The 26658-nt window shown below is 44.2% G+C and overlaps 2 protein-coding genes and 1 pseudogene across 2 annotated transcripts; 1 reads left to right on the forward strand and 2 right to left on the reverse strand.

Moving 5' to 3' along the window:
- The first annotated feature begins 19 nt into the window (after positions 1–19).
- Positions 20–5204, forward strand: LOC139774543 (uncharacterized). The gene is made up of 9 exons (XM_071709909.1): positions 20–175; positions 919–2083; positions 2236–2346; positions 2556–2773; positions 2900–3115; positions 3369–3533; positions 3602–3900; positions 4281–4437; positions 4671–5204. The coding sequence occupies exons 1-9, from the start codon at positions 109–111 to the stop codon at positions 4856–4858; spliced, it is 2586 nt and encodes an 861-aa protein (XP_071566010.1). The 5' UTR covers positions 20–108; the 3' UTR covers positions 4859–5204.
- A 7325-nt stretch (positions 5205–12529) lies between these two features.
- Positions 12530–15258, reverse strand: LOC139774519 (NAD kinase 2, mitochondrial). The gene is made up of 5 exons (XM_071709851.1): positions 15005–15258; positions 14487–14813; positions 13224–13308; positions 12899–13157; positions 12530–12753 (listed from the first exon to the last, which is right to left on the reverse strand). Exons 1-5 carry the CDS (start codon positions 15256–15258, stop codon positions 12530–12532), a joined length of 1149 nt encoding a protein of 382 aa, XP_071565952.1.
- A 7669-nt stretch (positions 15259–22927) lies between these two features.
- Positions 22928–26328, reverse strand: LOC139774547 (uncharacterized; annotated as a pseudogene).
- Positions 26329–26658: the final 330 nt, after the last annotated feature.

Genomic DNA, 26658 nt, shown 5'->3' on the forward strand with positions numbered 1-26658 from the left:
CGCCGTTAGCAAAATGATCTCTACGTTATCGTGGGGCATTCCGAGTGTTGACTGGACCTGACGTGGAACTCACGGTCAGTTCCTCATCGACTATGAGCGGCGAAAGCCATGCCGATTACGACCGCACGCGTTGCATTCTCGGTGGCTCTGTCGTTGCTTGCCTTACTACCGTCGCGTGAGTAACTTACATAATGTTTTGATCCGCGCTCCTGCTGTTGTTTCCGACGCCGTCTTACCGCTTCACGGAATTCCGTGCGAAGAACGCTAAAGTTTGCCCAGCGCAGCGATGCGATTTAATTGTGAGATTAAGCGTCGCGTTCTCATTCGACGCGCTTCTGTATCGTCGAATAACGCGGGCAGGTCGTCGGGCGAACAGTGAAATTAATCTGGCGTGAATAAAAGTGACGCGCCCATAAAATCCGATCCACAATAATTGTAAATAATGTGCAATGTGAGATGGGAGTAGTTTCGATATTAACACACACATCGCGATATTTCTAAGAAGTATTTCTATACTTGAAGCTAGAATGGAAATGTGACAGAAACCGAACGTCATTCCCGCTTACTGGAGGATGATTGAATATTCATAAACTAACGCGCGGTCACGAATTCCCTCACAAGTTTACATTGACCGGTTTTTGTAGTGTTCAAAGATCGAAGCAGTCGCGCGCTATACATAAGAATCCTTGAAAATGTGATCTGTAGAATTTATTTCTATCACTGTGTGTGTGTGTTTCCCTTTTTATCTGTTGATATAATTAGCTCATTGGTTTTTTCCACTAAATAATAGTCTCTTGTTTAGCGATTGACTAAATTTCAACGCGGAATTAATAATATTCTTATATATGTGATAAAGAAAATATATGTGATTTTCCGAGAATTAGTGGAAGCATTTACGCAGAAATTATGCACTTTTAGTGTCCCTACAGGATCGTGTGCGAATCTCGGATGGGTTTTCTGATCAATATGAGACAGCCGTGATTGGCCCACCAGGCCGCTCCAAGTGGAACGAGAACAATAATTTTTCCGGACCACCGGGTCATAATAAATGGGGGGATAGTAGCAGAGGACCGCCAGGTGGTCGCGGTCCTCCCGGATTAACGGGTGGCAGGCCTCTAATATTAAACGGTAACCGTCCTCCGGGCCGGAACAAAGTCGACACCGAAAGTTCATCCGAAGAAGGTGAAAACTATCCAAATAACGGTGGATTCACTCGAAGGCCTCATCCTGATTACGAAAGTACATCGAAAGGTGAAAACTATCCATACAACTATCCAAATAACGGTGGATCCACCAAAAGACCTCGTTCCGATTACGAAAGTTTATCCAAAGGTGAAAACTATCCAAGTAACGGTAGGTCCACTCAAAGACCTCATTCCGATTACGAAAGCTCATCCAAAGGTGAAAACCATCCACGTAACTATCCAAATAACGATAGATCCACTCAAACATCTTATTCCGATCACGAAAGCTCATCCAAAGGTGAAAACTATCCACGTAACTATCCAAATAACGATAGATCCACTCAAAGACCTCGTCCCGATTACGAAAGTTCATCCAAAGGTGAAAACTATCCACGTGACTATCCAAACAACGATAGATCCACCCAAAGACCTCGTCCTGATTACGAAAGTCCATCAAAAGGTGAAAACTATCCACGTAACTATCCAAATAACGATAGATCCACCCAAACACCTCGTCCTGATTACGAAAGTTCATCAAAAGGTGAAAACTATCCACGTGACTATCCAAATAACGATAGATCCACCCAAAGACCTCGTTCCGATTACGAAACTTCATCCAAAGGTGAAAGCTATCCACGTGACTATCCAAATAACGATAGATCCACCCAAAGACCTCGTCCCGATTACGAAAGTTCATTCAAAGGTGAAAACTATCCAAATAACGATAGATCTACCCAAAGACCTCGTACCGATTACGAAAGTTCATCCAAAGGTGAGAACTATCCACGTGACTATCCAAATAACGATAGATCCACCCAAAGACCTCGTCCCGATTACGATAGAGAGGTCCTCCATGGTCCAGACGATCGAAATGAATATCCACAGAGTCGACAGTGCAGGTACATTTGACTACCTCTCATTGTCAATTAAACACATAGAATTTTTTTAGTAGTGTAATGTATGACGGAGATGGTACTTATCTTACATTCATATTTGTGTCTTCGTGTTAGTTTAGAAATACTCACGAGAAAATTCAATTATTTTTAAATAGAGGCAATGAGTTTCGTTGTGGAAGTAATGAGTGCCTGCCGCGAAGCGTTAAATGCGATAATAAGATTGATTGTCGCGATGCCAGCGACGAAGAATCTTGTAGTAATCTTGGGTAAGTTAAATGCTTATTATCATGTCTTTTTTTATTCGAATGCATTACTTGACACAATATGAATGAATACGGCAATAATCACTTGACACGGACTTCTGATAATGATATTTAACTTCGTTCTTTTTCTGTCTTTCTTAATTTCTCTTTTTATTTGATCTTTGAAAATCTCAGCTTTAAACGCATGATTTTGCATATTCACGAAATTCTAGAAACAGAAATCGAGAGAGTGACTGCGTTCTGCCTGAACAACCGGAAGGGGGGAACTACGAATTGACTGATTGCGAAGAACCTTGTATTAAACGTCCCGGTGACTTGGTTCCCAAAAACAGTATCCTCAATTTTACTTGTAAGAGCAATTACATATTGAGCGGAAACACCATTTCCGTTTGTGTCGACAACGACTGGTATCAGCCGCCTTCGTGTCTCAGTAAGTCTATTTCGACAGTGTACCTTCGAACGTTGAAGTCTCTGCTTGAGGCAACATTTTTCTTATTTAACGACGCGTCGTATGATATAAAATTTATTATTTACCTTCTCCGTTGATTATCTCTAGAAGTCTGCCCGCCGTTGAACAGCACCAGCGTGGACATTTCTTGCAGCTACCAGGGGAAAACGGTGTCCTGTAGCGAGCGCATAATGCCTGGTACACGGGCTACACTCGCCTGTAAATCATCTTATAAATTACCTTTAACGAACGATCCGGCTTACAGGGAGATCACGTGTCTCGACGATGGTTTATGGGATCGTCGCCTTTTTCGCTGTCTACCAGGTACTTGTCATTCACGTGCTTCCTGACGCGAGGAAACGGAAAAAAAAAACGAAAAAGTCTCGACGAATTGAACGTCAACCATGCATGCTACCGTCCATTAGCAGACCACACATGACGTTTTTCCTCAATAATTGCCGTATAAGATTACAGTTTCGAGACTTTTTTTCCAGCTAGTGATTTATGATCCGGCGGCTCATCTGCAATTATCGTGCCATCGTACTGCGAAAATATTAACGACCGTCTGCTTAATTAGAATGTGGAACGGCCATCGCGCGCGGCAACACCTTAATCGTAAACGGATTTCAAGCAAAAGCAGGGGTATTTCCATGGCACGTGGGTATTTACGCCAAGGAGCATGCGGGCGAGTACCAGCAGATATGCGGCGGCGCTTTAATTAGCAACAATCTCGTCGTATCAGGTAAATTATCGCGCGGGTGAATCATTTTATTCATGGATTTACTCTCGTCGTGTAAATGCATTTCGTAGCGGCCCACTGTTTCTACGATGAGACTTACAACAGACTGTACCGCACATCGAAATACGCTGTGGCCGTCGGCAAACATTATCGCGATTGGAACGCCAGAGAGAAATACGCGCAGCAATCGTCGGTGGAGAGCATTCAAGCGGGCGGCAGGTACCAGGGAGCGAGAGGTAATTTCGCCAACGACATAGCTTTGTTGAAGTTGAAGACGCCCTTCGAGCTGACTACCTTAGTAAGGCCCGTCTGCATAGACTGGGACAACACGTACGAGAGGGAGCAGCTGCAAGTGGGACACGCCGGCAAGGTAACATGGGCCAAGTATCAATTGTGAGAACCGACTAATTGGCCGTCTTAGCGGCAATTTAATTAATTACGAGGGCGCTTTGTAATGTCCGAGCGAAAGTACATTTGGCGAACTACTAGTTGTAAACTGCATTAACGGCACAGTTTTGAAACTAAACTTCGGCCCGCGTGCACGTTGGGACATTGTTACAGGGTGTCCATTTTAATTGCCGCGCGAGTGCAATGCGTATAGTTTTGTGTCTGATCGCGAGTGGGGGGGGGGGGGTTTATCTAATTTTTGTGAAGTACGGGGTTCGTTTCGCTTGTTGGCACGAGGAGGAAGGGAGAATAGAATGTAAAGAGAAAATAAAACGGACACGTGAGCTCACTTCGTGATTTCAGGTGGTCGGCTGGGGTAAAGACATCAAAGGCGAACCCACCAGGAGCTTACAGGAAATTGACATGCCGTTCGTGCCGTACGATCAGTGTTTGTCCGCGGTTCCTGTAGATTTTCGAGGATACCTCACGTCCGACAAATTCTGCGCCGGCCACTTAAACGGTGAGTCTATGTATGCGAACGAACGAGATATTTATTTGCTTGCTCATAGGAGAACATGCGTGAGATTACGTAATGTTTGATAACGCTAATTGACTGATGACAGATGAAGTAACTTTTGAGTATCTTTACTACAATCGCGATAAAAACATGCACTTCTGAAAACGTGAATGCACGTGCGTTTCTCCTTTGTATTTCGTAATCGTACATAATGAAAGTAATTGCACAATTATCAGGCTCGAGTGTTTGCGACGGGGACAGCGGCGGCGGCTTGTGCTTCGAGAAGGATGGCATTTGGTATCTTCGTGGCGTCGTGAGCGTAAGCCCGGAGAACAGAGGCAGCTGCGATTACAACTCGTACGTTGGATTTACCTCTATCGGTCATTTCCGTGATTGGATTCGCGAGGCCTACGTCAATTCGTAAATGTTCCGAGGGACGTGTGAGCTGTGCGGGCGCGCGAAATATATAGCCGGGCATCATCGAGCCTGCAATAACGCCAGACAGTTCGATGTGACGTCAAAACAAGATAACAGCAACAAAACATTACGGATTGACAATTGTAAATCTCCTTCACACAATTTTAGCATCGAGTGGCAAAAACGCGAAAATGGAAGGATAGAGATTTAAAGATTTGTGCGATAAAACTGATTTTTATATTAAAAACACAATATTATCTCTGAGAGACACTGTTGAATATGATTTTATAAAAGTTTTAAAGATCTGCGTTGTGTATGATACCTTTTTATCATAATAAAACTCTTTAATTACATCTACAGTTGTGACGTATGTCTAGGAAGAAATCAATAAGGAAGTCATTATGCTTAATCGGTTCTGCATCGCTGCATAATTACCCCCACTTCGATTCTCCACGGTTATATAGATATAGACATCTTCGTGCATCAAGTGACGCAATATGAAACCGACTGTATTTTCATATGAGTAATACTCCTGTTGCCCTAATCATAGCGTTTACTGCGCTCTCATGCAGATATTTCCACACGTTGTTGGACATATTTTTAATGTTCGACACGATCAAGTGCAGCTCGAGGCTCGAGCCATATCGAAACGCAACTGAATGACGAGCGCCGTGACGAGCGCTCTGCTGGACGGCTTTATCTGACAGAAATCTAAATTAGTAACGCGTCATTTTATTTACAGCGGCGCCGCGTCATCCGTAACGTAAAGCACGGTGTCGTCGAGGATTTCTTTTATTTGTTGTTCCGATGCACCGTGTCTCCCGCAGGAATTTCCCAGCGGTATCGAGATTATCTTTGATAGTATCGGTACCCACATGGACTTTGTTTTGCGAGCTTACTGTCTCCTCGATAAATTGAGTTCCGGAGTTTGATGACGCATCGGTCGTATAGCCGGAGCTATTTGAGCTTCATATTTCCCACAAATTCAACGCGATCACGTTCCTATAGTGATTATGCGCAGCGAACGCACGGAAGATAATTAATACTACGCGTTTATTGTCGTTGGAAATAATAATTTCGCATGCACGAGCGCGTACGTGTGTGTGGGTGTATGAACGAGTAGTTTAATATTTCAGAATATCCTGCGGAGTGCATATATAGTACGTGCGATTGTTCCAGTAAGGAAGCGCATGTATCTTCCGAGTTTCGCGATATAGACGACCCATTAATTATTTAATTAGAACTACCGTACCTTAGAGCGCATAATATGCGCGCCGCGCGGATATATGTACTCAGCGGTGTCAGGTGCATACACACATGCGGATGCATGTGTTTGTATCTGGGGGAACCCTGCGTTTGCTCCCTGCAAGATTCATACATTAACAGGATGTGTTCGTTTGTTCATTGGTAAACCGTAGTATGATCATTATACTAAGGGTGAAGGTGGAAGGTGGGAGCCTAATAGAACGCGCACACGCGAATCGAGCCCCGATAAGGCTCGATCGATACGAGCAAGGAAATCCAGTTTGAGACAAAGCAATTTTCGAACTTGCGAAATGCAAGGATCCGATACGGGTGGAACTTCGAAATTGCACTGACGCTTCGAAGTTATAAATTTGCAATCGGTATTTTGTCTCGTTGCTATTCTAGTTGTATTCTATAGAGAGCGAAATCAAAATTCGTGTTTCGACAAAATCGGCCGGTGTTAATGATATAAAATCATTTTACTTGCACACGCGATACAATCTTGTAAATTTTCCGACGATTCTTCGCGCTCATTTTGCAGGATATCATACAAACGCGACCAACATACGACCGGATGTCGAGATAATTGAAACAGGACGAACTTATTAGCCGACTCGTTTCCATTCTTTCCTTCGTCGTCACCGTCGCCGGCGCGACGCTTTTGTGCATTAACACCGAACGAGTGTTTTAGCGCGGCCCTTATCCCGCGCCACCCTGGATTCTGCGCAAGTGTATTTTTCTTTGGGCTTTTAATTAGTCCGGTCATTAATTAAACACATTTCTCCTTCGGGCATCCGCCCGTCGACGCCCGCGTCCTCTCTCCCACTGCTCATACACCTTTCTGTCCTCATCCCCTTTCCTCTCGCGGCTAGCCGCTCTCGCCGGCACTGCTCTTCCGCCTCTTCCTACCTCGGGAGCGACGGGAGCTACCTCGCAACACTTCAGGAATTTTAATTTCGCCCTAACGTGTAAACACGCCGGCGCCAATTTATTTCACCACGGGGAGCGTTTTAAAAGGGAGGTTCGGGCCCGGCCGACCTCGCTTTCTCCCGCTCGCAGCCTGTTTGCCCTTAACTTTAATTTTCTCTCTTTCTCTCTCTCGTTCTCTCTCTCTCTGGCAACTAGATGCGTTTCGCGATTTACGATACTGCGGAATAGCCGCGGGCCTCGATACGAAGGAAATTGAAGGCCATAGAATACCAGTAAACATACCAACGAACGACGGTTAAAGAATATTGGTGGATAATACGAGTTTCTTTTGCCAAGCGAAAATATTATCACGTATAAAATATGATTCCTCTAACATTTCATGTCTTTATTAAAAAAAAAGAAAATAATAATTATATCATTTTACATCATGACCACGGAATAATCGACCCGATTGTCCGCCAGTGGCTGGCCGTTCACTGGATCACCTATTCCGCTGCGGAGAGCGTACGTTTTCTGCTCATAGCGGATAAACGGAATCGCTTCACATCGGATGATTAGTGCTGAGCTTAACAGCATGGAATAATGTCCGGGATTACGATAATTAAAGAGTGTGATTAGTTTTATTGCGGCCGAACGGCCGTAATAAAATGAACGGTAAAAGTTTCCGGCGGGTAAGGAAAATTAACTTATAAACGCAATTTTGTATTTTATTCACGGCCCGTTTCCTCAGCTGCAGAATAATATTTTCTGCGAGACGGAGCGACATATATTCTAGTTTCCGATAATCGTTATAAATCGCACCGTGTCGCTGCTTAATCGCGACGTGATGGGATAACCTGTTTAATGCCCTTATTTAGTGACATTATATATGCAGCTAAAACAGCGCTCCTCGAGTATTCAGGTCAAAAGGCTGCGCGCTCCTTTCAGTGCTGGCGCAGAAAATGGAACAAACACACTCCGCGATAATTTAACTTGAGTTTCGGGCGGAATCTTCCCCCCTCGCGGCCTTATCCTTTGAAATCCTTTAATGGGAATTCTTTGCGACTATACTGCGAGATGACTTAACTCAGTGATAATATTATTGTACTTGGCCTGAAAACTTGGGAAGGACTCTTGATACGCGAGAGAAACGAGAGTTGAGCTGTTTCGCGAAAGGGGAAACGGTCAATGCGACTTTTCCGGCAGCTTCTGGAAATTAATCAGCTAAAGATACCATGATTAGACCTCAATGTGCTTTCAAATTAGTTTCGTTATTTTTAAGAGCGTGTTTTACGGATTGAGGATCCACAATTGGCTTTAAAACGTAATTTCGAGCACTACTATACGAATTTTCAATCTTGTTAGAATGATCTTCCCTGCTTCCGTTGCTTGCGCCAGGAAACCAACGTCATCGGCTTCGCGAGACGACGATCACTTGTTCGACATCCACGGAAGATGTTACTGTCGGTAATTTTATTACGATTTTCGATTCTCTCCGATTTATCGGTGTACCGAGTGAATTCGTACGGTCGCTGAACTCGAAATGTGGCTTGGTACATCGATCCAACTGCTCGTTCGAGAGAAAGAGAACCCGAGAGAGAGAAAGAAAGAGAGAGAGGGGGGAGGATAAAAAAGACATAGTAAAAGAAGGAATCGGAAGGAGAAAAAGGATCGTACCTGGCGGAACCATTCCGCGCGTAAAGCGCAAGTAAAAGCACGAACGAAAGGTAAGATAATGGAAAGTTGGAAAGAGCGCCGATCCACCGGAGACAGGTGAGAGAGATGTGGAACGGCAATACTTCAAATTCATTTGCGCGACAATCTCCGGTTCCTTTCGCTTCGCGGCTCCTGCACAACTCGCCGTACCAATAAAATCAGAAGTTCGCTTCATTGGAAGCGACGTCGGTGGCTCGAGAGAAACGAGGGGAGCAAGAGCGTGACGCGATAATTATACGCATCATAGAAAAGAGGAGGAGGAGGAGGAGTAGGAGAAGGAACAGAGAATGTTTCGCCGTGGTTCTCTGGAGCAACGAAACGAGCCATATCGGAATATAGCGAATATCGTTCAAAGTATCGATAGCGCGTACAAAATATTCGTGGGACCGATCGCGTAATTGAGTTTCCTCCGCCGTTTCTTCGCGGAGGAAAGACGGAGGGCGGCCGGAAGGGAAACTTGAAATCGTCGCTTCGGCAAATTGCCGAGCGAAAATTCGCTGGGCGCGACAGACAGGAAATGAAGCGCGCTCGCTGTCTTTCGATGGCCGCCTTTTTGTCCGCCTTTCCGCTTCCGTCGACGGGGTGTCGCGACGGCCGGGTTAACTCCCGGCGCGGTGGTGGCAACGGCAAGCGCGCGCGCGAAAACGCCTCCCCGATAAGTTATCGCCTAATTATGAAGCCCGTGGGACGCGACGTTTGCACGTAACCCCGGTAACTGTAAAGCGCACGTTACGCTCGTTTTTCACAGTTGAAAAATCTCCGCGGGGTATGAGCCTTAAAATGTAGGCAGGCAGCCGAGCGTGCACGTGGCGGCTCTTGATACGCTAAGCAAATTTGACGATGAAGCTCGTTTGTACGCGGGGAAAAGCGCCGCCGCGGAACGTCCCATTCGGATTGACTTGCCGAGGGCGTGTAGCGCGAGATCGAGGATTAAATGGAGAGGATAGTCGGAGACGGAGAGAGCTCTTGAAAAATTTCTTACCGTTTATGATCCAATTTATTTTTTCGCTTACGATACCGGAAGGTATCGTCACCCCTCAATATCGATAAAGCGACGGTGCAAATGGCCCTCAACTACCTCAACGATGTAGCCATTTTTACGCATCTCGAACGAAAACGCGAGAGAGAAATGACAAAGTGGATCGATCAAAGCGCATTAGACGCGGCGATTAATCGCCGCCGTTATTTCCCGCTTTTTCGCCACTTCGCGTCTCGCGGGCTCGACGCGACAGGGCGAAACGCGCTCCGCTCCGCCGGTCGCGCGTTAGCCCTTTTATATTTTCATTAACCGTCATTATTCCGCCTACGCTTTGCGGCGGTCACCCGCGTGCGCGACGTTTTTCCGCGTGCAAAGCGGAAGCGCGGACGGATGCATGTGCACACGATGCGCGGGCGGCAGCGGTCGTTACAAAGGCGGATCAAATTACAACTGGTGCGGGGATTAAAGCCGGAGGAAAAAAAAGGGAGATAGCGTTTGCGTTGCCACGCAAAAAGGCACATCCGCGAATCCGCCTCTCATCGGTCCGCTTTATGCGTGTGTCGAGCGGCTTCGGTGGTCCTCTCTTTCCGCCGCCCCCCTTTCGTGGCTTCCGCCACTTGCACCGGTTACCCGCGCGTTTCCCGTCTTCTCATTCTTCTTTCTCGTTTCGCCATTTCGCTCGACGATTCCCCGACCGCCGCGCTCCGAGCTCTTCCTCGAATTAACGTCCCGCCCATGAATCCGCTAATAAATCTCGCGAACCACTATTACCGCCGCCAGTCCGCTTCGAAGGAAGCTAAATCTTCGGATAAGGGTAAAATGGCCGCGAACCGGTCATCGGTTGACGAATTTATACGGCTCGAAGAGCACGGCGAGAGGAAGAGCGGCGCACACGATTTCGGCCGCAGCGAAATGTCGAGGCGCGGCGGTGGAGGTGAAGCGCGACCCGCGAATCCGTGACGATAATATTGATTTTTGCGATTACGCAGCACGCGGCGCGGCGCGAGTTTGCCTACACGCGCGAATACACCGTATATATATGCATCGAAAATATTATTTATTTTATAAACACGCGTATACATATCACCGCGCGTATCGCGTTTGCGTAACCGCGCCCGCGCATGAACTCTCTCCGCGCGGGCATTCTGCGTCTCTTCGCGCCGCCGCGAGCGGTAATCCCGCGTTAACGCTTTGCTTCATTAATATGTTTATAATCGTAATGACGCATCACTGATTGTTAAAGCATTCTATTGTGCGTTCGTTTTAAATCATTATTACGCGGTAATATCGAGAGAATTATTAATTAATTATGCTGCGTGATATCGATAACGAGCCGATATTGTGTCGGCGATATCAAAGCTGTATTTGTTGCTCGCGTTGTCGCTGTAACAAGCGAGCATTGTTTTTAAAATCAAAGAGAGGCGTGATACAACGCACACCGTGGAAACTCGACGCATGATTGAAAGCTATGCCTTGTCCGTCGGATAATAGACGAGAACGTTATAAAATTCGCCGCGGTTTTTTCTCGCCCGTTTTCGTCTAATCTTCGTCGAGATGACATCGTCGAAAAGTTCGGTAGAAGACGACGACGTTCAATTACGAAGTACAAAGGGTCGCCCGTTATTCCCGGTTGCCCGTACATTTGTTTGTCCTCCATGAGACTGTCTGGGATGGATGACCATTGTTCTTACAGATTGGGGCTTTCGCAAGGATTAATGAGAATGGCTCGGCCGTTCACCGAAATCCGATTGGAAAGCCCACTCAGACCGTTTAATATCGTGGTTTTTTTCCCACACCCGAAGTGTGTGCGCGTGACAATTAATGCTAAAATAGAATGGATCGTGGACGGACGTATAAATAAATATAAAAATATACAGAGTAATAAACATTTGCAGAATTACATTTGACGGCATTTAAAATTTCAGAACAGTCGTTCACGTAGAAATAATTACGAGAGAAATCGAGATCTTATCTCCGACGGACAGATCGAGTCTAAAAGTATTCGATTCCTTTAGTTTCGTCTCAACGTAAGCTGCAATTTATAGGGGTGATACGAACGATTGAGAAATACTGCTGTTGAAATTCTTCCGAGGCGCAATTGGCGAGAGACGGTCGTCTCGGTCTCGACGAAACTAAAGTTTCTCGGTACGAAGTGGACGTGGGTCACGACTTTTACGTCTCCGCAACTCTTTTACCACTACTTTACGCGACGCTACACCCGAAAACGTCGGCGTCCACCTGGCCACCTAAGGGCTTTGTGCGGTATCTCGTATTTCGAGCACCCACAACTTTTGCTCCGAGCGTAACGGTGCACTTAGACGGAAGCTGGATAGGTAGATAGGTGGGCGCTCGCTTTTGCGAAACATCGAGATACAACGGGGGTGCGCGAGGAATGTCTGTGGTTCGGTGAAAACCGAAATTACGAGGGTTAATGGAAGTCCGGGGCGAGGCTCGTTCGGTCGCGTACTAAAGAAGGGAACGGACAACGAGAGATCGCGAAGGGTCTCACCTTGTAAAGCAAATCGTTCCGGAGAAAAGAGTGGTCCGCTTCTCTCGCTGCTAAAAACAAAATGTACCAAGCCATTTGTCGTTACGAAATGTAACAATAAAGCTATATAGGCTCGAGAGGGTCTTTTAGTCCGTGCCGGTCTTACATCATCCGAGATTCAGCGAGACGTGCTGAAAGAAGTTACCCTTTTGCTTCTCCCCAATTGCGTTAAAAGAGCTCTTTGTGTAATTGAGCTATCGTGAGAAGGACGGAAATTATTTAACGAGTGAACTGGCTTTATTGCGCAATGAGGGGGTAGAGTTACAATGACTACGTGATATTCATCGCAAGATAATATTTTTCAATGAGTATTCAGGTCGGATCTCGAAGGATGCGGTGCTACCGTCGTTAAAGGGTAAAGACACGCTGCCATCTAGAACGAGCCCAGCATCAAAACCCATCGACTTGACCTTGATTCTGCAACATATTCGCCTGTCCGAAATAAGCTTTGGCCAGAGCGAACTTCGAGACATCTCGTATATCATATATGCCATTTTTAAATTTTCTGTAATGCAAATATTCGATATCTTAGTAATCAGCTTAATATTTTTGTTATACCAGTCTAGTCCTTGATATTATCGTTAATCTTCAACTACTTGGAGAAATATCATTGAAGATTCGGAAGACACTTTGATTTTGTAGTTCATTACCTGGCGGGAACAGAAGGTTACTACGATACTTGTGCAACACTTTGCAGGTTTCTTTCTCGTCGAGTTGCCTACCAGTTGCCATGGCCGCGAGGGTTTGAACGGTTTCAGCGGTCTGCAAATTCATCGTCCTGAACCAGGACCGAGAGCCCGAGCCTGTGCAGACGCAGATACCCGAGGAACGGATCATGAACTTCTCCTCGTCGTCGGCCTGAATCGTCATCATGATCGGTCTCGACGCTAAAAATTCGGCCATGAACACCTGGAAGCGCGTGATGAGTGTTATCGATCGGCACCGGCGTAGAAACGCTTTACGTCAAGATGTAACCTCGTTTAATGCCAGCCAAGGTAAAATTCTCCGGCGGGGCTGCAGGGCATCCGCTATTTTCCTCTGAGTGGATCTCATGAGTGCGCTGCGAAGATTTCATTTGTTTAGCGCGCGCCTTTGGAGAGACGTCGCGAAACTTGAAAGGAATTAATGGAACGCGAGAACGAGTTTACGAAAGAGAGATTACATAGAGAGTAATGGAATATCAAGTGTGCGATGGTTAAATTGTTTCCCGCTCGGAAATGTCGAATTAAATCTAATCGTCGAACTAAATCCTTTTTCGACATTTTTTCCCCCGGTTAATCGATAGATACGCGTTTAAGACGCTCCACCGCATTGCGTCGCGTCGCCCCGTAAAATTTGCGCGAATTCAGAAGTTATGGCCTCCTTGCGCAAGTCGTAACTACGCGGGGCCTTGTAATTTACAAGTTATAACTACCGAAGTTATAACGCGCATAAGCTGTAGTTCGGAACTTCGGTTGCGGGGAAAGGACCAGGCCGCGGGCCGGGCAATGAAGACGCCACTGTAGCATCCTCACGAAGGCGCGGGGTCGGCGATACCCAGGCTGCTTATTTCAACTTTAGACCGCGCCGTGGGAATAGCCGGTAAATAAAAGTTTAGCGCGGGACGTCATTCTCGCGACCGGCGCTTTAATGTTTCTCTATCTACGCGGGCTAACGGAATTATACGGTACATTTTCTCGCGCCGGTGTTCCCCTCACGCGGCGACGGCGAACGCGTGCGTCTCCGCCCCGACCTTGTTACTTCTCATTTCGCTATGCAGCCGTGCTCGCAAAACCATTCTCCGACTATCAAAAAGCGTTCAAGCTCTTATCTTTTTGTGTTACGTTAATGCTGCCCCGAAGAAATTTCCTTTTCAGGCATTCGTGAATAAAGGAGACGCCTTGCCGTGCCACGCAAGTCCCTTTCTCGCTTTATTCAGCTCTATTCGCTTTTGGCACATCTGATTTATTAATACTATTATTCTATAACGTACTCCAACTCGCTTTCACGACTCAAGTGAAAATGACGACTGCATCTCCGAGAGGAATACTGAGAAATTTTCCGGATAAAACGTGAAATACAATCTTGCGCAAGAAAAGCGAGATAAATGACTTTATGACATGGATTTTCCTTTAAGAGAAAAACTTTTTTCGACGCAAGTTTTTCTTAGCAAAATACGCTGACTTATAAAGCGAAAAAAAATTACGTTAATCGCGTTTCTACTATCATAGAGAATAAACTAGAGGCCAATTTACTCACTCGATTCTTTTTTCGCCTTGTATGCGACTCTTTTCGTGCACGTGAAAGGGCTGTCGATAGAGTCCTTCTCCTGTCATTACCGTACGTATGCGACTCCTCATCAAGACAACGTAATCCCCCGTACGCAATTTTTCGAATATCCTCTCGATGTCCGCGCTATGATCGATCGGCAGTGTGAAGGTATTGCTAGTTCCGGGATGCGGATTAATGCCGAATATTGGAGTCTTGTTGCTCGTTATCAGCTTCGAGGCTGAGAGAAAAGTGCCGTCGCCGCCGATCGCGATCACCAAGTCGGCCCAATCTACGCATTTACTCGCGTCGCCTATTCTGTATTCGAGCACAAATAAATCATTCCTTGCATTTAGTTAATTAACAATATTGTTTTGTGATTTCCGACATAAATTGGAGCATCGACCTCGGGAAATTATGTCGCGGATTTTCCACTTCGAGAAGAAAAAGCCCTACGGTAACGGCAGGTTCGTTAACTTACAAAGTAACTCGCTCGTAAAGTACATTACCTTTTCATAATCCGATAACTGACGTCGAGATTACGTAGAATCCGCGCAAGTTCTTTTTCGCAGGCAAGCTGCCGATGATGCTCCGCGAGGATCTCGTCGGGGTCTATATTTTGTTTTCTCAACCGACTCAGTAACTGATTATTCGATAAATCAGAATGCGTGGTTTTAAGAAACTCGAAAGCGGATAGTTTCGAGATGCCGAGCACGCGTTTCGGCCAATGCCGATTGTCTAGCAAACAATTTAATAGTCCCATCCTTAACGTTTCACGTATCACGCGATAATTTTACATATCGCTGCTCAATGTTAATCCAGATTAATTCAGTTTACGTTAGGTTATGGTATAATTGTCAAATCTTTAAGAAAACATTTACGTCAAACGAGCAAAAATTAAGCATTCTGCTTAACCAAGTAAATTGCGTATTTTTAGAAACAATAAATTGACTAATTGCATCAAGTAAACTGTTTTATTTATTAATTTCTTGAATATGCAATGATCGTGGAATCTTTAAAGCGATGAATTATTAGCAACATCCTCCGCAGCTCGGATTTTCAACACCGCAGCATTCCAAACCGGTGTTTCTCGGCAAGCAGCCCGTTTCACTACCGGAACCGGAATTTGCACAACTATACACACACACACACACATATATATATATATATATATATATATATATACATCAGTCTTTTCGCACGATTGACCGTGATGGTCCGCAAAAAAAAACTTTTGTAGGTCGAGCATTTATATTCAGCGCATTAGCAAAATTCAAATGTATATGTATGTGATACTATGACAATTCTGCACGCGTATATTAGACAGAGAGAGAAATAGATAAATAAAGAAATTTGTTCTGGTCTAGAATACACAATACTCAGAAGAGATAATTGGATAATAAAATTTAGCATAAACTAGCGCAATTAAAATATTAATAATGATAATAATAATAATAATAATAAAAATAAAAATAAAATATTAATAATAAAATATCGGAATTAAAAACCGAGAAAAAGGAAGAAATAGAATCCAAAATGTAATATTACTATAAATGTTTAGCAAAAGCGAAACAAAGCTACATTATAACTATACTATAAACAGCCATAAAGCATTGTATGTTATAAGGATGAGTTTGTTAAATCGTATAACTCACTTGTAAGGAAGATCTCTCCGTGATAACAATCCGCGTTTAACTTTAGCCAAATTAACGAGCAGCCCTTTCACCGTCATTGACGTAGTCTCGTCTTTCATAGCGAGTCGCGCGTGTTTCTCGCAAATGGCACGAGACTATCGAGCACGGAGTTTCCTGGAATATAGGACTGGTTCTTGGTCGGAATTGGACGTTGGTCCAAAGACGTTGAACACGGAGACGTGTCGTACAACGGCGGTGGCGGACAGGCCGCTGGACACGGCAGTGATTTACACGGGGACGGTTTACATGAGGGTGGTTTACACGCCGGCGGATTACACGGTGGCAGATTGCACGGAGGTGGGCCAGACCAGAGGTGGATGCCACGGCCGGGTTGCAAGCCGGCGGACGACGGGACATGGTACACAGGCACAACGGTAACAACAACAACGGGGGGGAGGGGAGGGTTGCGGACCGAGGGAGGACGCGTGTTGTCGCCTGTGTTTAATCAACTTAGCGTGATAAGGCGACGGATAGAGACGTCGAGGGGCATTATAGGAGACCCTTCGTCGTACCCTCCTCGACTCTTCTACGCTGGGAATCTCCTATCGAGGAAGCGTGCCTTCATGGTCTTCGCGAAGCCTGATGTTACGAAGTTTCCGCGCTGTTACTTCGCGCAATTCAGCGCAGTTGCAGCTCTGCCAGTTTGCCTCGCCTTCTACGTTGTCATTATCGTCGCCCGTAGAGCAACTCCATACTGGCAACCTCCAGTGTCGTCGCCGACATCAGCGTTCTCGAATGCGGTACTTAGCGTGAAAGACGGGTGCATGGTGCATCGTTCTGTCGAAGGATATCGTACTTCCTTCGCCTCGCGGGCAAAGTTTCGTACGATGCCGAAGTTGAATAGTAAATCTTCCGACGCCGCCTGTCTGATGCATCCACCAGGACGACGTTAAGTCTTGCCACTACATAAAGCTACCCGTTATACGATCGAAACGCTTATGACAGCGGCAAGCATGTCCTAACACTGCCTGTGTGGCTCATGATGCACTTATTCCTTGAGTGGCTTCGACTCTTCCCTTTATCTTATACTCAGATAGCTCGCCAAGTAGATTGCCATAAACTTCGATGAAGTTTTCGTCTTGATGTATTTCGAGTATAAAGACTGCTTAAGTTACGAGATTCTCCCGAATCGTCTTCTCGCATGTCTCGACGATTGGCTGTATGATAGATCTACCGGAATACGAAAAATATATAAATAATTAATTATATGAATAAATAATTAGACATCATTTTATCTCTGTAAACTCTTGGATAATAAATTTTTAGCTGAAAAGTTTTGTTATTCATTTTCCTTTTCATCATAAAATTAATTTTACTGAAAAAAACTAAGAAAATTAATAAATACCTTCCCGATCGCGCGTGAATAGGTAGGTACGCCGCACAGATATACTTTCGCTTTCCAGACCAGATTTTCGGCCGTTGCATCCGGCAGGTGGGCTACCAAGGAACTTCGCAACGAACTTCTGGCGAAATTCCTTCCGCCGCAATCGCCAACCGCGAAGGCCGCTTAAGGATATGACAACGTCCCCGCTGGGGCCCGTTGATGCAAAGTTTCCCGGCTGCCCGCAAGCTCTTTTCGACACTGTTTGGCGTTTCTTGCGAAAACGGTAACGATCTCTCGCGTCTGCGGCGGTTTCTTCTTGTCCGTGGATATTTCCCAAGCTAAGTAGCTTCGCAAGCGAATGAAAAAACGATCAGACGATCTCGGTCTGTCTCGGTCCTTTCACGACTGGCAATTTTTCCGTAACAGGCGTTTTCTTGCGATGCAGAAGTATTTCTTTTGATTTTTGTCGTTTCTCGAAATGCAGATTCGAGTTATTTCGTTATTAGCGAATAATCATAAAGTAATCATCATAATGAGTAGTGTATAAACTGCTATGGAAACACATAATCACTTTGTCCGCATTAATATATCGTATGATACGTCATCTTGTTGTCTGGCATCAATGCGTCGACTGCCGGACGTATATCGCGACTATATTTAGCGCGTTATTAATTTTAATTATTAATATGCATGTGCGTTGGACAGGACACAAAACTTTATGGCTATTCGCACATACGGGTTAATAACTAAAATTAGTATGTAGTATAATTAGGATTGACGCACGTCACAGGCTGTGGTACAGATTACGTCGCGTATTTATCCATTTTAATTTGCTCAGTCCCCATCGTAACATCGTCCGGCCTTGTACCGTAAATTTCATAAAAAATTATACATGAGCGACAAAAAGCAGCATGTTAATTTTATATCTCCGATACGATTGATTCCGAATTATTCAGCGAAGTTAAATATCATATGTTGCCTTGTCAATATCAATTATATCGTAACAAATGCTCCGATGTCCATGGATGCGTGAAATATAAATTTCCCTTTGTCCAGTAATATGATCGATCCCTGCCGCAGTGTTGATTGCTGTTACGCACTGGACAACTGTCATTGCAATGATAATATCCCATTCGAACGTTGTCAATATTATTTAAATGCGGATAACAATATTTTGCGTCGTTCTTACAATACGTTTTGGTACGTAATGAATTTTCAAATGTTACCCTATGTTTTGGGCAGTCATTGATGTTACAATATCTGGACGAAGCGTGGCTATCAAGCGGCTTCGAATGACAGCCGGCATGGTATTCGGTTGCGCATGAATCTTGCAGGGGACGGCAATGAGTGGGGCTTAAAGTAGCGTTCCGTGTAGCTTCATTCTGCGAGCCGAAGCACGGAGTAATCCAAACATCGCAACATTTGGGTCTTCCGAGATAGATGTTGTGTGGTATTAAATCTTCGCAATGTCTTGTTGGTTGTAGGCATTTTAGCGGTTTACTTCGACAATCTTGATACATTTTCATTGTTGGTCTTTCAAAGGAATTAAAAGACATAGAAGATCTTATCGTTTTAGGTGGGGAGAAAGAGAGACACCCGTATTTCGGGGGATTGTCGGAATCCTTAGGTATGCGTATTTCCTCGAACTGCGGCACTTTTTTTTCTTTCGTCATATATGAATCATTGATGCGATATTTGTCTCGATATTTTGGCTTTTTATGTCTGAGTGGCACAGATTCTTGAAGAATATCTTTGGCTATTTGTGCGGGTTCTGCTACCTGCGAAGTTTTGATAGAGGAATCAATAATACCATTTTTTACTGTAGTGGCTCTCCGTCTTGAAGCACCAGTCTGAATGTCATTTGGCTGATATACATCTAAAGATTTAGAATTATCCTTCTTTAGCTTCGGTATACAATTTATAATTACAGAATTGACAGGGGCACGTTTGTCTAACGTTGGTCGTAAAGGAATTTTCTTCGGTGAATCTTCGTCTTCTTTTTTCGTTTTCCTAGCAGCAGTAGTAACAGTATCTATTTCCGGATACATGATCGATACTGTACGAGTGTTTTCAGTCTTCTTTAAGTGTTTCATCGATGGAATTACTTGGATACTCGCAGTATCCAACGATTCATCTAAGCATACCGAAAAGTCTCGCGAATCTGGTGCCAAGTGATTTGAAGAAGACACCGGTGCTTGCGTATCCGTGAGCGTCTCTGGTTGCATTACGGTCACTGAAGCAGCTGCCACAGCAGTTGGTTCTTTTTCCGCGTAGATGATCGAAGATATTAATGGTTTCGTGCTCTCAAATGTTTCCTCTCCCATCTCATATCTCATCGACGTCACCGATACGGACGCGAGGATCGAAGCCACCTGCTCTTTCGTGGAAACGAGACGCGCTTTCTCCATCAAAGCATCCGAGACTTTTGCAATTTCCTTGAGAATAAAGTCTGCGTACCGCCGCTCCTCGCATGCTTTCGCGAAAGCGTCAGGGCTTGTCTTCAAACTGAATTCCCCGTCCACGGTATCGCTTTGAATCCCGATGCATAGCGGACCGCAGCCACGCTCCGGCGCGGCGTCATCCGCGTACCTCGCCGTGTATTCCGCATATTGATAAGATGCGCCGCGTACACAGCGCCCTACGACGCCTGAAAGATTTTCGTGGGTAACTTTATCAAAAACCTCGCCGGATCGTGTAGTGGAGGTGATTGCATCGGTCATTTTTTGCTTGATCATAGCAACAGTTCCTACGTCAGATTTAATTATATCATCTACAATCGATGATAATGAGGTACAAGTAGTAGCCATTTTTTCTTCAGATTTACATGGCGTACTGACACTTCGCTTTCTTATATCAAATTTCTTTAGTTTGCTCTGTATTTTTCGCACAGTGGAGCGCATTAAATACTTTAATATCTTATGGAAGGACTTGTGATTTTCTGACGTTGATGAACTTTCGTTAATTGCATTTGGAATATTACAGTAAACGAAACAATCTGTTTGATTAGTGCATTTTGTATCAGAATCCACGATTTTGTTTTCGTTATTTGCCATGGTTGCTGTGCTTAATAATATGTTTATTCGATATGCGTAATAATATTAATGTTGTAGAACATAGTTTCACCGCATTAATATTGCTAATATTGAATATATTTAATTGAATGTGCTAATATTGAATAGGCTAAATTGCAATATTGTTTCATGCTGAATAAGAAAATTATTTTGCATTATGCAATTTTGAACTTTGTAATTTTCAGGAGAGATCCATAATTAACTTATTTGTTTCCATTGTTATTAATAATTAATATTCCCGTTCGGACATAAATTTCGGTGTGGATACGTCGAACACATTTTTGATATGACATAGCCAAGAATAGACACATAAATTTGGTTAAGATTTAGTTATATTCACTGAAACTTTGAATTTCTCGATATCTCGAAGTGGTTCGATCGACCTAGAGTCCCTCTAATCAGAGTCTGGCCAATCAAATTTTCATTAATTGGTATCGATTGGTGGTCTTTGGTAGTCTAGTTAATTCGATACGTTGAAGTTGTCTGGCCAATGTCACAGAGGTGTACATTTCTTTCTCTCTCGCAGAATTTTGCCAAAACTGCAAGTTAGCCAGACTGATTAGAGGGACTCTAGATTGATCTATACAAAAAAATCTGTCAAACGCAAATTTCATATTGCTGCTTAAAAGAATTATTTACATTATAACAGATATATTTATTTATATAAATTGCTCTATTAAGAAAATCTTTCGTGCATAAATCATGGAGGAATCTTAATATCTGCTTTTTGCTCTGTTAAATAAGCACTCAATTCAGACGTTTCTGGATACTCTGCGATTAACGCCTCTTCTAAAGCGATCGAATTATCCGACTGCCTTATTTCGTAACAATCTTGTTTGTCGCATACGAAACATTGCACGGTCTTCGACGTAGTCGCGATCGCACCTTGAGGACGTTTACCCGGATAGCCAAACATATTGATCTCCGCGGAAGTAAGGTCATTCGATGACGTTTGCGTCTCCACCTCTTTCCTGTCATCGTTCGATTCTAATTGTAACATTATGCTCATCAACACCCTCCTCTTTTTCTCGCCGCTGAGAAGAAACTCCGATAAAATCCTCGTAACAATCGCGTCAGGTGTTTGCACTTGTAGGTTTACGTAGGCCCGCCTCTTATTGCCTTCTCGAGCGGTTTGCACAGTAGACGGCTCTATTTGCGTAATCTTCACTCCGTTATCGTAAGTAGTAGCGCCCGTGCTTGATAGCTCCTTTCTTCCAATGCTCCTTCTGCTCCGTTTAAGCACAGGCGTGGTTTTATTATCGACGGACGATCGCCTTCTCCAGAATTTCATCGCCGTCGCGCAAAACGGCAATCTGAAACCGGAACGATTCCTTCGCGATTTTTCCGGCGAAGCGGGCGACGTCTCCCATTTAGAAGTCGACGCTATCGGTTCGTTCGGGTCGTTCCGCGATGAATGAACCGTGGGATCTACTTCCGACAAGGATACCGTTGCATCCGCGATCGCCGACGTGAAGCTCCTTTCGGTTTCTGCGCCGATCGTATCCTCGATACTCTCGCACGTTTCCGTTTCCTCGCGAGATCTCGTTTGTTCAGGCGTCGCGGGTGTTTCCATTCGTCTGTTATCTTCCGGAGAGGATACGTTCGTCGATTGAGACTCATGACGTAGCGGATTATTTCGCGAGGCAGCCGGTACATCTGCGCGAATTGCTTGGCGATCAGTTACAGACAGTTCGTAACAGGCCACAAGCTCGGAGCTTCGATCGGTGCAATGCACGCGCGTCTCTTGAGACCTGTCGTAACATACACAATTTTTGGAAATGGAATTTTGATAACGCTTAATGGATCTTGCTTCTTCGTAAATACGTTTCATAGATTTCCGCTTATCTATGATGCCTCTCGCGAAATCTCGATTATCATCGCTACCACCTCTGCTGCGAAGTTCTGGGTACGTGGAGTTCTCGAGATGTGTGAAGGATTCACTCAAACGGGATTGAGAATGTACATCCTCATCGTGGATACACGTTTCATTTCGTAGTGGGAATTCTATGACATCCCGATACCTGTCACGTTCGTGTTCTAGAAGAGCAATTATTATTTCTATATCAAAGGCAAGAAATTTATATACACGGGAAACGAGAGAATATTTTATGATATTGAATATATTGCACAAGCATTCGTATCTAAATGCAAATTATCGCATGGGCAAAAGGGTTAATGTAAAATTTGAATATAAGCATCCTTTGTCTTCAATGTGTATAAATTTGGAAATTTTCAAAGAGGAAAATTATGGGATTACAATAAAACAGAATTTGTTAATTTGCATTCTATCGTAACGCAAATCTGCAGAAATTTATATTTATTTATAAAACTAAAGCATTTCTTTATCATTTTTTGTATTTTATTTAGTAGTTGACGAAAAAATACATTTTTGTTACAGCGCAATATTTATGGTCCACGTATTCGGAGAGATGCAGGTACAAAGAGACGACAGAAAAATCGAAAATCCAACAAAATTGAAAAGCAGTGAAAGATTGTAAAAAAAAAACAAACGTTTCGTTGTTGCGTTATATATCGTTTTTATTTAAAAAATAATATTTACTTCAAAAAAATATGACATATATTTCTTAAGTTGACCCAAATGTATACGTGTTATTTGTTAAATATAAGTCATAAGTTTCGATGATTCTGTCAGTGCAACAGGTAGAAAGACGTAGAGGATTGATCACTACTAATCGTACCGTTGTAAGTCACACAGGACTTTGTGTCCTCCTCTTTTTCGGCGTTTTGATACGCGTGCATCTGCATATCGCGGCGAGAAGGTGCAATGGCCCGCAAGTTTTTCCGCATCGGTGCTTCTGTATCCTCGCGATATTTTCCCACGTCCCCGATTGTGCGTTCTTCACGCGCGTCCGTTTTTTTCCTGCTCTTTGAGCGCATTAAACTTTTACGACACGTTTCACCGCATATTTTGCCGGCGCACGAGGACGAGCTCTTCACGAGCGTCGCGTCAGCCACTTCGACGGGATTTCTCTGTGAACATTCCGATTTAGGTGCATCCTTCACAACACGGCCGACGCTCGTGGCAGCGAGCTTTACGACGTTCTTACACGCATCATGCATTTGCGACCAAATTTTGCCCATCTGTAAACTCGTCCAAAGAGAGTAATCGCGCGTCTCGCGACGTTTGCCGTCATCGTTTATATTGTCACTCCTCGTTTGTGACCTACGAAACATTCGCAGAAACTTTAGCGCATATTTTTAACGCTTTTTATTACTTTGATTTACAAGAAAAATCGATTTTGGATTGATTAATAATGAGAAAGAAATGCAACAGAGATTTGTTACACTTTATACACAGCAAATTCAAAATATATAACAGAAACAATTGTTATTAACGTTTTGAAAATATTTTAACGGTATCAGTCGGGCTTGCGGATCGAGTCAGATTATTAAATTCCAAAATGTTATTTTACGTAAAAAATAATAATAAAAACATTATTATGAATATATAAATGTTATATAAAATAAAAACTAGTTAGCAGGACTTGGAAATATACGAGACCAAAGCAATGTAGACGAGAAAAAAAGTGGAGAATTCTATTTATCGGAAATAGATGTATGCTGATACGCCAAAATCAGGTGGGGACTAACGTTGCTTCGACCATTTCCAGGCTCTCGCGCTTCCTTATCTCCGAGCTTTCGCGCAATTGGACACGAATCGCCTCTTTCGATTTATATCTGTTAGACATAGTCGACGTTAGGTAACAACGAGAGAATGAGATATATATAGAGGGAAGGAGAAAGAGGAAAAGCGGCGCGGTTCCTTTATCATGCGGCCATATCTCATTCAAATCGACTCTCACCTGGAATCATGTTTTCCTTTGAAATCCATCCTCGCGCGTGTACCGGCGTCTATGGTCGCGATTCTTCTCTTCCATTTGTAATCCAATTGTTGGGCGTCAGTTTCAATGGAGTCCCGTTTCCACTCTGAATCCACTCCGCGGGCGAATTCGCCTTTTTCCTCGCTGGGACGCTGGTAGGTACGCGACGGTGCCGCGACAACGCGGCCTGCGCAACGCCGTCGCCCAATACAGTCGTCTCTCCGCGCGCGAACATCCCACGTGTCAGCGCCTTTCAGCAGATCTGATTTATACGACCGATCGCCGACTCTCTCCACCACCGTTGCCGTCGTCGTCGTTGTTCGCCACCCGCGCTTCCCGGGACGCGTATCAATTTCGCATCTCGGCGCATCCGCGGGGCGCGAATCGCGAAGATCGGCAACGCTTCCACCGGATTCGGCGAATACGCTTGTCTTCGAAGCCACGCGTTTCCGGGTCGTGCTCGCCGAACTTCTTTTCTTCCCGTCGCAATCCGTGCACCGTACGACCCCATCTGGAGAATATTCATCGGCTTCCGTTGCGAATTCAGGCGCGATATCCATCCGGAGCTCGTTCGATCCGAGTCGCTCGTCCTCTTCCCTTTGATGCTTCCTCGGAAGAGTGGAATTCTCGAACAATCTTGCCGTTCGCGACATCAGGGGACAACGGTCGCGTTGCATATTTATATCGGGGTCGCATTCGTTCGAGTCGTAGAAACATCGACATCCCTCCGCGCGGGTATATTCAGGATGAAAGCACTCGGCCGTCCAATCAGGTTGCATCTCCGTAGTGAAATCGGAACTATCTGCATTGTAATCCTCCCGATCACAAATGTGATATTCCTGATGCTCGTCGTTAAAAATCGAGCAACAGTAGTTCGCGATATGTTTCCTCGCGTCAACACATGTCCGCTCTGTGTTCAATATCGGATATCGCGCGTTATCAGTATTAACCGGCGTGTCATCATGATGACAGCATCCCCTTGAATCAAGAATCTCGTTGGGCATATAAAACGACTGCGTATTATTTTCTACGTGTAATTCTCGTTCTTTGTTTAATATATTTTCTAATTTTTTTGATGCGTTGACAGTCGTATTGACATTCTTATTTAATATGTTATTCATTGATTCTCTCGAATAATTTCTAGATTTGCGTTTTGATCTCCGAGTTTTTTTCATCTTGCTGCAATTTTCGGCACAAAGCACAGTTAGTTCAGAATTGTCGATTATTTTCTTCATTATTTTGTTTCTCTGGCTGGGATTCCACATTGAATTTCGCGCGCGTTTCCTAAAAAAGATTTACATTACGTACATGAGGTTTTCAAAGAATTTACAAAATCTTTAATTATTTATCTTTGTCTGTTGCATTTAAAAGAAAATCCATACTTTGGTATTGTGACAAATTTCATTTCGGATACCAGATTATGCATGGAAATAACGCTGATTTTTATACCGCCGCGGGAAGTGCCATAAACATCATTGCTAAGATCTATGATAACTCCTTCGGGTATCTTGCGACGTGTTTTTCTCCTACGATTCGATTTGCATCGAGATTCATTTTCGTTCCTTGAGAGAGTACCATCACTCTTGACCGTTTCCTTGCAAGATTTCTTTTGTATCGAGCTTTCGCGGCTGGAAGATACGCACGTTTCAACGCGATAATCGTTCGCGAGCTCATCAATCTTTCCCTGATCCAATTTAAAGGCGTATATTTCATTCGGAGAACCGTCTTCATAACTCTTATCCAGTGACTCGTTGTCTTCTTGCGATATGAAATCACGGACGTTATACGTTGCGTTGGAATATAAAACTGGACTATTTTCGTATTTGCGATTTTCGTTTCCACCTTGTATCAGATCTGCCGGTAGTTCGGCCATCGAGACTTCTGGTTGAATGAGCTGCTCAGTGGGGCGGCTGTAAAATCGACAAAATTACAAACGTATTACGATATTAATATGTTATAGCTGTAATATCGAATTGCGCGATAATCGGACATTTGGGCGATCACACAGCGATAATTATTTGCAAAATCTGTATCACAGACTGTAGTGGAAATAGTGCGAATGATTAATGGCTCTGAATAGCGAATCGTGACAGAGGCGCGGAATTGCGAAATCGCGTGTCGACACCGCCGACGCAAACTCGTGCTTAAACGATAATTAAGTAGTAATTGTCATACACGCTAAATTAAGTAGTGATTGCCATACGCTATTGTACTATGCTGCTGCATTATTGC

Source organism: Temnothorax nylanderi, unplaced genomic scaffold, assembly GCF_030848795.1.
Source record: "Temnothorax nylanderi isolate EJ_2023f unplaced genomic scaffold, tnyl_v1.0 TNYL_tig0082_pilon, whole genome shotgun sequence".
In the NCBI taxonomy this organism is placed as follows: Eukaryota; Metazoa; Arthropoda; class Insecta; order Hymenoptera; family Formicidae; genus Temnothorax; species Temnothorax nylanderi.